Genomic DNA, 13129 nt, shown 5'->3' on the forward strand with positions numbered 1-13129 from the left:
GCAAACAGTAATGGGATCTTGTATGCGCAGCACTTTGATCCATCACAGATGTTACATGGTGAAAACAGGTTCCATTCAGTTCCATGTCACCATTTAAATAAAACGTAAACTTGTAGCCATGCATATCAACAAGTGTGCCTCAGTGAGTTGAGGGTCTGTACATAAGTGCCCCCTGGTGGTAAGCATTGAAGTGACATGAATACGTTCTGGGTATTCTTACATGCTGCAATGTTTTCATTATTATTATTATTATTATTATTATTATTATTATTATTATTATTATTTAAATCACAATATAATGTTTAGCCTTGAAATTGAAACGTGTACTTATTTTGAAATGATGGGTTGTTTGTAAAATTTTAATGTTGCCAGGATTACATTAATCGCCTCTGTTAAAAAAAACCCATTATTATTTCCATGTTATTGTCAAACACCGGCCAAACACATCGCTAATAGAACGTGAAATTGTACAGCTCTGAAACGGAATCAATGAAATCCACTTACGGTTGTGCGGTAAGATTTTAGTGCGACACTACTCCACACTTCCTAGACAGATATGTAACTCCGCCTTCTCACAAATGCATTGGCTAAGTGGCTAAACAGCGACACTCCTTTAGCTGTGATTGGTCATTTTGTGTCGTCGGGCATACAGGCCACAGCTAGGACTGGTGATACAGGACAAGAACGTACGAGATAAATAAGGTAAATTGTTAGACTAACGTGAGCTTGCCCATCGTATTCATGTTCCGGCCTCTATATCACAATAATAATGACAATGCGAATGATAAAACTAGTAAAATTTGCATTTGTTATCGTACATCGGTAGAAATATAGACCGCTATTGTATTTTGTGGCGATGGCTCGTGTGAGTTGACATGCTACGAATGCAATGACGGCTAGCTGGCTGTTTACCTCGCTGTAACTCAGTGGCCATACTTGTGAAATTAAAACACGTCCTCATGTTTGCTCATGCATTACATACATGCTTATTCTATATGTAGTCTAATAGATAGCCTGCTGCGAGTGGGTTATTTACTTTGGGATAAGAGGTGAGCTAACGGACACATTATCTACCTGCACATTTGAGTATTCAAATAATGTACTATAACGTTAGATCTGCTGTGTTCATAACACTCCAGTGAGCTCTAGCTAAAGCTAGATCGTTGACTTAGATGTTGCTAGCTAACTGGTCAGTTCAATGGCTGTCAGTTAGTTACTTAGGCTAGCTAGCTACTTACACAGCGCTAGCTAACTCTTTTCTGACAAACCCGTAACTTGCTGGTTCGGTAATAGTCTGTGCTGACTACACAAAGCTACATTTGTTTAAATATTCTATACATTCCCTTTCGAAGATTCATATTATGTTTGAATTCATTTTAATTACGAAGTGTCCTAATAGGGAATGGTAACCGTGTGAATGTAGCGAGCTAGCTAGGCATGTCTCCTCTAAACTCCAACTTTATTTGGTCGCTCACTGTTACTGTTTCATAATATAGTTTACGCGTCGTTCCGTTATCGCGCTCTGTAGCCAAATTCTGACCCTGACCATAGGATTTGTATTCTACCTCTCCTCCTTTCAGCTCAGCTGGCTTGAATGCTGCAGGCCTTGCCTAAACTGAGCAGAGCAGCAAAGCGTGTCTGGCGACTGGGAGCCCAGGTCACTGCTATGTCCCAAACCAATCAGTGCAGTACCGCCTCCAAGTGTGATGGGGACGCTGTCACTGCTGCGATCCTTATTATTGGCGATGAGATACTGAAGGTGAGGAGGAAACCTGCTTTTTATGATGGGAAGTCCATAAAATAAAGTAATCTGCTGCAATTAGTGGAATGAGATCAGTGGATTAACTTCCGTTTGATCAAACCATACAACTACTGTATGGTAGTATGGTATACTGCCCTGTTTGTTTGTTTCTTTGTTCTCAAAAAAAAAAAAAAAAGGCCCTCGTCCTTATCTTTGTTGTACAGGTAGCAGTTGAAATTGTACTTCCCTCTAGGGTGTTTCAGCACACTTATCCCTGGTTATGGGTATGCACTTTGTTGTACGTCGCTCTGGATAAGAGCGTCTGCCAAATGCCAATAATGTAATGTAATGTAACTAGAACATGAAATGTCAAGACTTGAGAAATTCTTTCAAATGATTTTATGGCTTTTATGTATGGCTTGATGTTAGCTCATCACAGCAGTTACAGTTTCATTTACAGAACGCATGAATGTAAATTAGCCATATTTCATGCGTGTAAGTTCAGTGATTCATGTCATACAGAAATTTTATGTTCTGTGGAATTGACAATGTATTTGCTTTTGGTGTCCACATGCAGTCATGAAATACATTGAATCATATCGTGTATGATACAGTATATCTATGCTGCAAGTGACAATGTTTGATATGATGGGTTTTGGCAATGAGATTGGCTCATTTTCTGAATGTCAAATGGAGATCAGGTGGGTTGGAGGAGGGATTGGGTGGGGCAGTGCAAAAGTGGCGTGTGGTTAGTCTTTGTCTAATAATTGCTTTGATCTCAACAAAAATAATGCATGAAGGAGATTATCGATTTTATTATTTTTTTCAGTTAAGGCATGCGCGGAATATAGTCAAGGTGCAGTAGCTTGACTAGAAAGCTCTCTAGGAAACACTTAAATGAATGCAGATTATCTAGCTTGTGGCAGCTGTGGCCTTCACCTGAAAATCTTCTGTATTTAAGTCCGAAGTTTACTAATACCGAGATTACATTAAGCGCAACATTTATTGTGTCTGTCTTAGGTGTTTTGCAAACAATTGAAGATCTACTGTGAACCAAACTGAGAATGTAACATATGGCGGGGTGTAAATGGGTTTCACAAATTTCAGATGTCATGCTGGTGATTTTTATCTGGATTTTCAGACAGCTGTCACTGCACCATCATAGAGCTGATTTGCTGCTTATCATTGAAAAAAACAGTATGGGGGGGGGGGGGGGGGGGGGGGGGATTAATGACGGTTTCAGCATGGGGTGTATTTGGACCTGTAATACCTTTAAAGACTAACATGAATTTAAATACTGTGTGCTTAACTGTAATTTGCCATAGATTAAGATCATCTGCTGGATGAATGCTAAGGTTTTATCTCCACTTTTCTTTCTTTCTTTATAGAACCAGCCTGACTATTTTACTTTCATTTTAACCCATCACAAGTCAGCTCTTATTACATCTCTGCTGTAACCTTGACCTTCAGTCAGATCTTAAATCTTGGCGACTGCTTCTAATTCTTTATCCTCTCTGTTCTCTCTCTCTCTCTCTCCCCCCCTTTCTCTTGTTGTCTCTCTCTCTCCCAACTCTCCCTCTCCCTCCCTCTCTCTCTCTCTCTCCCTCCCTCTCTCTCTCAGGGACACACCCAGGACACGAACAGTGCCTTCCTGTGCCGAGCTCTCCGTAAGCTGGGCGTTTGCGTGCAGCGCATCACGGTGGTGCCGGACCAGCAGGACCTGATCGCCAAAGAGGTTCAGTCCCTGTCCTCCCTCTACACCCACCTGATCACCTCGGGGGGCATCGGCCCCACCCACGACGACGTGACCTTCGAGAGCGTGGCGCTGGCCTTCGGCGAGCAGCTGTACCCGCACCCGGAGCTGGCCCAGCTGGTGAAGGAGTTCTTCGGCGCGGTGGACACGGAGAGCGCTGCCATGAAGCTAGCCATGGTGCCCGTGTCCTCCAAGCTGAACTACGGGACGGACCCCCAGACGGGGCAGCTGCTGCGCTACCCTCTGGTCAGCGTGCGTAACGTCTACATCTTCCCCGGGATCCCGTCCCTCCTGGAGCGCGCGTTCAGTGGACTCTCGCACCTGTTCGCCGGCTCCGGGACCACCTTCCACACGCAGGAGGTGTTTGTGGACGCTGACGAGGCTGCCATCGCGCCCGTGCTGACGCGCCTCCAGGCCGGCTGGGGGAAGAGGGTGTCTCTGGGCTCGTACCCGGACTGGCTGAGTAACTACCACCGTGTGCGGCTGGTGCTGGACTCCAACAGCGCAGAGGAGGTGGAGCGTGCCCGGAGCCAGCTGCTGGACGAGCTGCCCAAGGGGAGCGTGGTTCCCCTGGTGACCGACCCGGTGTCCCTCGCCACCGCGGAGGTGTACGCACTGGGGAACAGCGGTAAGAGAGACGGGACAGAGCACTGGGGTACAGGGGTGACAGACGTTACAGGACACTGGAGTACAGGGGTGACAGATGGGACAGGGCAGTGGGGAACGGCGGTAAATGAGACGGGACGGGCAGTGGGGTACAGGGGTGGCAGACGGGACAGGGCACTGGGGTATATGGGTGACAGACGGGACAGGGCACTGGGGTACAGGGGTGGCAGACGGGACAGGGCACTGGGGTATAGGGGTGACAGACAGGACAGGGCACTGGGGTATAGGGGTGACAGACGGGACAGGGCACTGGGGTACAGGGGTGACAAACAGGACAGGGCACTGAGGTACAGGGGTGACAGACAGGACAGGGCAGTGGAGTACAGGGGAGATAAAGGGAGGAATGTTTAGGAACATTCTCCCTAAAATGAATGTTTTAAAATAGTCAGTGGGAATACAGAGGTGTGAGAAATAAAAGCTGGCAGAACAGGAAAATGCACAGGATTAAAGGTAAAGATGGGTGAGCAGAATATCCTCACTGGGACTCCATTTCCCATAGGCACCCCAGTGGGGGAGAAAGTTGCGTCGGCGCTGAGGACCATTGAGACGGCCTTGGACCGGTACTCTGCAGGAGAGATCTGTGTGGGCTTCAATGGGGGAAAGGACTGCACAGCCCTACTGCACCTGTACTACGCTGCTCTGAAGAGGTGAGGAGGAGACATTACCTGCCTGCCTGTGCTGCTAGCGAGTCTTCATACAGTGGTTTACTGCAGCTGGTATCAAACCTCTCTCCCTCTCCCTCTCCCTCTCTCTCTCCCTCTCCTTCTCCCTCTCCCTCTCCCTCTCCCTCTCTCTCTCTCTCTCTCTCTCTGCCCTGTTTGGTCAGATCTACAGTGGTGTGAAAAAGTGTTTGCCCCCTTCCTGATTTCTTATTTTTTTGCATGTTTGTCACACTTAAATGTTTCAGATCATCAAACAAATTTAAATATTAGTCAAAGACAACACAAGTAAACACAAAATGCAGTTTTTAAATGAAGGTTTTAATTATTAAGGGAGAAAAAAAATCCAAACCTACATGGCCCTGTGTGAAAAAGTGATTGCCCCCCCTGTTAAAACATAACTTAACTGTGGTTTATCAAACCTGAGTTCAATTTCTCTAGCCACACCCAGGCCTGATTACTGCCACACCTGTTCTCAATCAAGAAATCGCTTAAATTGGACCTGCCTGACAAAGTGACATCATGCGGAGATCTAAAGAAATTCAGGAACAAATGAGAAAGAAAGTAATTGCGATCTATCAGTCTGGAAAAGGTTATAAAGCCATTTCTAAAGCTTTGGGACTCCAGCGAACCACAGTGAGAGCCATTATCCACAAATGCCGAAAACATGGAACAGTGGTGAACCTTCCCAGGAGTGGCCGGCCGACCAAAATTACCCCAAGAGCGCAGCGACGACTCATCCAAGAGGTCACAAAAGACCCCAGAACAACAACCAAAGAACTGCAGGCCTCACTTGCCTCAGTTAAGGTCAGTGTTCATGACTCCACCATAAGAAAGAGACTGGGCAAAAATGGCCTGCATGGCAGAGTTCCAAGACGAAAACCACTGCTGAGCAAAAAGAACATTAAGGCTCGTCTCAATTTTGCCAGAAAACATTTTGATGTTCCCCAAGACTTTTGAGAAAATACTCTGTGGTCTGACGAGACAAAAGTTGAACTTTTTGGAAGGTGTGTGTCCCATTACATCTGGTGTAAAAGTAACACCGCATTTCAGAAAAAGAACATCATACCAACAGTAAAATATGGTGGTGGTAGTGTGATGGTCTGGGGCTGTTTTGCTGCTTCCGAACCTGGAAGACTTGCTGTGATAAATGGAACCATGAATTCTGCTGTCTACCAAAAAAATCCTGAAGGAGAATGTCCGGCCATCTGTTCGTGACCTCAAGCTGAAACGAACTTGGGTTCTGCAGCAGGACAATGATCCAAAACACACCAGCAAGTCCACCTCTGAATGGCTGAAGAAAAACAAAATGAAGACTTTGGAGTGGCCTAGTCAAAGTCCTGACCTGAATCCTATTGAGATGCTGTGGCATGACCTTAAAAAGGCGGTTCATGCTCGAAAACCCTCCAATGTGGCTGAATTACAACAATTCTGCAAAGATGAGTGGGTCAAAATTCCTCCACAGCGCTGTAAGAGACTCATTGCAAGTTATCGCAAACGTTTGATTGCAGTTGTTGCTGCTAAAGGTGGCCCAACCAGTTATTAGGTTTAGGGGGCAATCACTTTTTCACACAGGGCCATGTAGGTTTGGATTTTTTTTCTCCCTAAATAATAAAAACTGCATTTTGTGTTTACTTGTGTTGTCTTTGACTAATATTAAAATTTGTTTGATGATCTGAAACATTTAAGTGTGACAAACATGTAAAAAAAAAAAAAAAAAAAAGAAATCAGGAAGGGGGCAAACACTTTTTCACACCACTATGTGCACTTTTTGTTTTGTCTTTTTCTTTGTTGGTTTTTCTATTATTATTATTATTATTATTATTATTATTATTATTATTATTTTCTTCTCTTTTTTGTTTTGTGTGTTTGCGTGTGTTTCTTTTTGATGATGGCTGTTCTTTGTGTCTGTTTTTAGCGGTTTTACAATCTTTGTTTTTTCTGGGGCGAGATTTCTTTGAGGTCTCATCAGAGATTCACATGAAGGGACCTGAGAAGCAGAAAAGGCTGTCACTCGTTCAGCAGAGATCAGAGATCTACAAAAAGATCTGACATGTTATTCATCTTCTATGATCATTGATGAATAAAAACCTGACTTTTTTGATGAATGCAGATTCAGTGCTAGATCCAAATCAGGGGGCAATCTGTTCAAAGTTAGATTTGAATAAACTGCCCCTCTCTAGTTTGGAACTTTTGGCTGTTGATTTATAGTGGTGTTACCTCCACCAGTAAGGAGTGATGCAACATATGTACAAGTACTCCTTCAGTACAACTGACGACCACACAGTACTGCAGGAGCAGGCTAGCACTGGAGGACTGATTTATTTATATCTCACTGATTGCAATTAGTAGCCCGGTAGTCCCAGGTATTAATTATTTGGAACAGAAATTGGCACCCAACGGGGGCTGAGCCCTAATGTGGAATGGCCAGCCGTCTGTTACTGCAGCCACCTTCCAGCACGAACCACACTGCCAGTTTGGGGGTACACACCCGCGGTTCTCCTTCAAAACACGTGGTGTCGCCAGCCTGCTTCTTTTCGCACCGCAGACTACAGCTAAGCTGGCACAGAGTAGAGTCAGACAAAGACCTTCCATACGCAGCTTTAAGAAGCGCTCCTCTGCCCGCCAGCAGGGGGCGCTAGAGAGCGAGGAGGACGAGGACCCCTCCCCTACCCTGAGAGGTGCCTTGCCCAATGAGCTGCCCCGGGTGTTTTAACTGGAGGCGGAAAGGCTGCAGTAGCCTGGCTGATTTAAACCCACCCCAGCACACTCCCAGGCATGGTTAGCTAATGACAGACCTCGGCCCCCACCCTGGGACGTCCCGGCTTTAGGGCCTGCAGCGCTTTTAACGACCGCGCTATTGAGCAGAATCATAAAAGCCACTTGTTAAAACTCCACTCTCTCCCTCTCAGGAGGTACCCGGAGGGTAAAGACCGTGTCAAGGCACTTTACATTCGAATCGTCTCTCCCTTTCCCGAGATGGAGAGATTCCTGCAGGACACCATAAAGAGGTTAGTCATTTGTCTGTCTCCTACCCTTTCTGTGCATTGCCTCAGTCACTCCTGCCCTGGCTGTAATGTCACACCTGCACTGATACGGTAGTGCTCATCCTGTCCACTGCAGTGGGTGCACTGGTGGGTACTGGCCAATAAATACAGCCATTCCAGTTATGTCCCACTTCCTCCAGACTGTGTATATGAAATGTAGCTTATGTAAAGATGGAAAGCAGTGTCCCGCTTGGGCATGCGGGTGAGAGTGAACACAATCGGTCAGTTGTTCTGACGAAAATAAGATTTGAAAAGAAACAAGCTCTTATGCACCAGGGCTCTATAGTTGTATGGATATGAATATGTAAATGTTGCAGGGAAAATTAGTATTCTAACTGTTTTAAATTCCATTATCACCGTTTTTTCTTTGGTGATCTTTCCACTGCTGTCAAAGTGTGTATGTATTCACATTAGCCGTGATGTTAGCACAAGCAGGACCGAGGAGTCGGTATGATTGAAGGACAGAAATGTGGAGTAAGTCTCGTGTCCTTTTAGCCGCCCTTTAGCTTGAGTAGGTACTGATGTTTACTGTCTCGCCAGGGTCGGTTTTTCCTGGGAGTTCACGTCAATTTTCTTTTTCATTTTGAAAAGTGCAGGTTTTTTTGGTGCCAGTTGAAGCCCCACCTCGCCGCCTAATGATTGGTAAGCAAGGGCATCGCGGCGGCCATTATTCACCCTGTCAGCGTGTCCCCCCGAGTCGCCCCGTTGGCTGCGTGCTGGCCGTCGCGCCGGCCGGCCCTTCAATTAGGGGAGAGTGGGAGGGCCCAACGTGTGAAGGTCAGAGGAGTAGGGGCCTACGCCACACGTAGCCTTGCGCCGGGGGCCGCGTGTAGCGCGTAATCCCGTCGGCCCAGACCGCTGTGTGAGAGCCGCGCCGGTCCGTTAGGAAACACGCTTTCCGCCGCGTCGGGACGCGCCCCACCGACCCCGGCGCTGCGTTATGCTAATTTTAGGCGGCGTCCAATCACGCTGCAGGTGCTTTGTCGCATAGTAATGAGTTGGAGACGACGGCTACCGACCGCCCCTGTTCTGGGTTTTTCCTCTCGCTAGCGCTCGCCAGCTTCCATTACGTGCGACAAAGCCACAGCACGTAGCGCCGGTACTTTCCCCCTAAACGTAAGCCTCAGCCTGGTCCAGCCAGACAGCCATTTTTGTTTTTATGTCTTGCCCACAGAACTACCTCCATGCTTGTAACTTTTGACATTTCATACGCATGTAACAACGTGATGTCTTGTAGGTGACAGGGCGTCACTCAAATGATTGGTTGTTGAATGGTTTCCTGCACTGCATCATGTACTGTAGCTATGTCAGTGTACGCTATAGCGTCGCGCCCGACCTGTGTATGCGTTTTTTTCCCCGTGCGTGTAAATTACTTCCCTGTAACAAGGACTTAAGGGATTAACGTTGCTCTAATCAGAGACTGCGCAACCACAGGTGTGAGGATTACTCTGTCTGTTTTCTTGCGTGTTTTAGAGTCTGCCCGCGCTCCAGATGTGATTAACAGCTGGGGGGAAAGAGCGGGGAAGCGTAATCATGTTCTGGCTGCGCTGTGATGTAAGTCACGGCAGAGCCTGCCGTTATTATTTAGAGCCCTTCTGAGTGAAGGGCAGGATTCGGCAGCAGCATCTCCCCTGCGCTCCCAGGGGAGGACGGTATTTGGCACGGCTGTCTGGCTCCTTCATAAATAGGCGTGATTTACAGCGCTGTACTGCGGAGGGCAGCATTTAGCAACAGAGTAGTTAACCGGCTAGCGTCACCGCTTGCCCCCCCCAGTGCGGATGTGGGTGAGCGGGGTGCCCCGCTTTGGCGCTTGTGATTAGTGTGATCTGCTGCGGCCCCAAACGGTCCGAGGTTCGATCTCCCAAAAACTTGGAGGCCTACCAGGGACTTAGAAAGTGTTCCCCATTGGCTTTCTGCTTGGTGTTCAGCATTAAAATAGATGGATTGGGGGTAATGAGGCTGCAATACCGCTGTCTGGCTTTGTGTCCAGGGGCTTGCTTGTTTGTACACGAGATGTTTCACTCTGCAGAAACTGGGGATAATTTTGGGCTCGGTGCCCCGCCGGGCCCTGACGGGGCTCACTGGCACTCCTCCGTTCCCGCAGGTACGACCTGGACCTGTTCTCCGTGGAGGGCAGCATCCGGCAGGCCCTGAGCGAGGTGCAGGAGCGGCGGCCTGAGCTGAGGGCGGTGCTCATGGGCACCAGGCACAGCGACCCGTACTCCCACACCCTCACGCCCCTGTGCCCCACCGACCCGGGCTGGCCTGAGTACATGAGGGTCAACCCCCTGCTGGTGAGGCCCCGCCCGTGTGCCGCCCCCCTCCTGGATTAGGGGTACTTAGCTTCAGTTCACACCACTTCGTGCTTGGCGTAGGGTTTTTAAACTGGTTTAATTCCACCCACATTCTTTCTTTATTCTCACTATTTGAAGTATGTACTGTAATTGCATTTTCGGGCTTATTGTTTATTCGATCCACTGCCGGACTGTGCCTCTCTTCAATCAGTAGTAGTGTACTCAGCCGAGCTGTGTAGGGTTTATTTTAGGGAGTATACTCCATGCAGAGCTACCGTAGACAGGCTGGTATGGCACCGGCACTGGCCACTGGCCGACTAGAGTGCGTCGCTGGTGCCCAGGGGCCAGGGGGGGGGACTACTGATCTAAACCCTCCCTCCCTGGCTGATGCCCTGCGGCTACGGTCAGCAACGGAACATTCCGGATCGGACAGCACAATTCTGCTGCGTCTGCACACTGGTAGAATGCCTTAACAGGTTGAGGCATACACACACAAACAGCAAAACTGGAAAAAGAACTTAACAAACATTCCTCAGAGCGCCACAAGCACGGAAATGGAAACATGCAATTTATTTACCCGGTAACTGGCCAGGTGTCACTTCCAGTTTGGTACGAGTAATTTAAGATGAAACGAAAATGAATAAAATTAATTAATGGGAGAACATCTCAAACCTGAAATCAAATGATGGTGCTCCTCCACAGGAGTAAAGTGATTACGTTCCCATCATAATTTAAAGTACTGATGCATAATCAGCAACATTAATTTTCACTGTTATCATTCACAAGAGCCTCTGAGTGGATAATAGAGCCAATCAGGGATGCAGGCATCATTTTTGGCTCGAGGGTTGCCTGGAGCTTTCTTGTTTGAGCCTTTATATTGCTGCCATTTTACACTTGAAACATATTAATGGTCTCCTTTCTCTTCAAGGACTGGACATATCATGACATCTGGTCGTTCCTAAGGACCCTCTATGTGCCGTACTGCATCCTGTATGACAAAGGGTGAGGATGATGCTTCTCTTGTAGTATGCAGCTGAGGTATGCAGCGGACGGGGTTTGCCAAAGCAGAAGTTAGGAAACCCAACAGCAGAGCTAGAGGTTAGGTCACGGGTCTCACGCCCCTTTCACATCAGATGATCGCAAACGTCTCCAGGTAGTGCGGAAAGGCAACTCTGCGCCGCAAAAACCAATAATTACGTCAATCTTAACGAGTGTTTTTAGTCTGATATTCAGGCTCAAAAAACGATTGCCAATGCGGTGAGACTGTTCTACTCGTTTCACGATTTGCCAACGGGGTAAGACACTTTCACTTGTCGAAGCAAAAAGTTACTATTTTCTTCTTTTAAAAATAAAACAAAACTATTTTCAGTCAAATTACAAGAACAAAACCCTTGTTAAAACAGATCTTTTTTTGCAGTGTGACAACTTTATGTGTGGTGTGAAAGCGTGTTTCTCACTCAGTTACTCCCCTCTTTTCTGCCACTCATTCTCGTCCTATTCTGCGGATTTTTCCTCTGATGTCTCCCCCCCACCTGTCAGTCAGTGCTGGGCTCTCGGCTTTGACTTCCTGTGTCCCACTTCCTGTGTCCTTGCAGCTACACCTCCCTGGGCAGCATGGACAACACCACCAGGAACCCCGCTCTACAGGCGGTGGACGGCAGGGGCGTGACCCGCTACAAGCCAGCCTATCACCTGGTGAATGAGGAGGAAGAGCGTAATTCCAGGGAGTGACGTCACCGGCGATGCCCTACTGCATAACCCACCCGCCCCGCCGTGCATATGAACCCGTCATAGGCTGAGGAGAGCAGGCTGAGGAGAGCAGGCTATGGAAGGAATCATGTCAAGGAGGGATCGGAGAAATTACTGAGATTAAACAGACAGGTCATAAACGGGGGGAAGCAGTGGCCTCAGATCTGAAAAGGGGGGTGGGGGGGGGGCTGGAAAGTACTGCTAAGAGAGCGCTCACTCACCGGAAATCGGGTGCATGTGGATCACGTTTTTTATTTATTTGGAAAAAAATAACTGGAGGCCAGTTTTAGATTTTTTTTCCTTTTTTTTTTGGTTTGTTTGCAAATGATGCGTTTGCAAACAGGGGCTAGGGGGTGGAATGGTAGCGAGATTGCCATTGCAAAATGGCTGGAGTCATTCCAGGTTTTGTTCCCTGAAGGCCTGTTTGTACAGAACTGCTTTCAGAGCTCGGTATGACTCACTCGCACACATTTTTAATGAGGCTGCAGACACGGGACTTCGATAAGATGGCCTACATTTATTATATTTCACGGCCTCGGAGCCGTTTGTGTCTAATCCCCACCCGATAAAAGATGAAGTGGATCAAACCTGCGTTTCAGCAGTCATATTGCCTCTCCTGTCAATCACTGTGTGACTCAAGCAATGGCCATAATGGATGAAATAAAATCTTTGATACAAAGTAGACCGTAAACTGAATATCAGTATCAGACAGTCATTGATGTGTGCATCTTTTCATCTGCAAGACAACCTTATACCGAACGCTACGGATATTTCGTTCATGACACTGCATTGGTCGCGCTAGTTATACATTGTGAAGTATTTCACTACCATAAAGGTGCATCTCTATAAACACAACAAGCCATTGTAACACCCGATTGCTAATTTGAAAATATGAAAAAATGAGCCAGGATAATTAGGCCATGTACTAAACACTTAAGGGGACTGTGTCATTGTATTCATATGAATGATATGTTATATAAAATAAGCCATATTCTTCGAAGTAATTCTATCTGTCTTCTAATTCTGTCATCATTAAATAGAACGTAATTATTTTCTCGAGTTCAGCAAGTAACATTACAACAGACTTCAATAAAGTTGAATGACAAACTTTCGCACGATTTCTACATGTTATATGGATGGAATATACAATTGCTTACACATTTCCGAATAGCATACGGTTTTGAATCCTCGTTGAATAGTCCACATGCATATCACATAAC

General features: G+C 46.9%; 1 protein-coding gene across 1 annotated transcript; it reads left to right on the forward strand.

Annotated features, from left to right (window-relative positions):
• The first annotated feature begins 562 nt into the window (after positions 1-562).
• Positions 563-12074, forward strand: flad1 (flavin adenine dinucleotide synthetase 1). The gene is made up of 8 exons (XM_061217208.1): positions 563-702; positions 1581-1759; positions 3363-4122; positions 4660-4807; positions 7732-7830; positions 9971-10160; positions 11089-11162; positions 11756-12074. Exons 2-8 carry the CDS (start codon positions 1595-1597, stop codon positions 11889-11891), a joined length of 1572 nt encoding a protein of 523 aa, XP_061073192.1. The 5' UTR covers positions 563-702; positions 1581-1594; the 3' UTR covers positions 11892-12074.
• The last annotated feature ends 1055 nt before the right edge of the window (positions 12075-13129 follow it).

The sequence above is a fragment of the Conger conger genome, chromosome 1 (genome assembly GCF_963514075.1).
Source record: "Conger conger chromosome 1, fConCon1.1, whole genome shotgun sequence".
Classification (NCBI taxonomy): domain Eukaryota; kingdom Metazoa; phylum Chordata; class Actinopteri; order Anguilliformes; family Congridae; genus Conger; species Conger conger.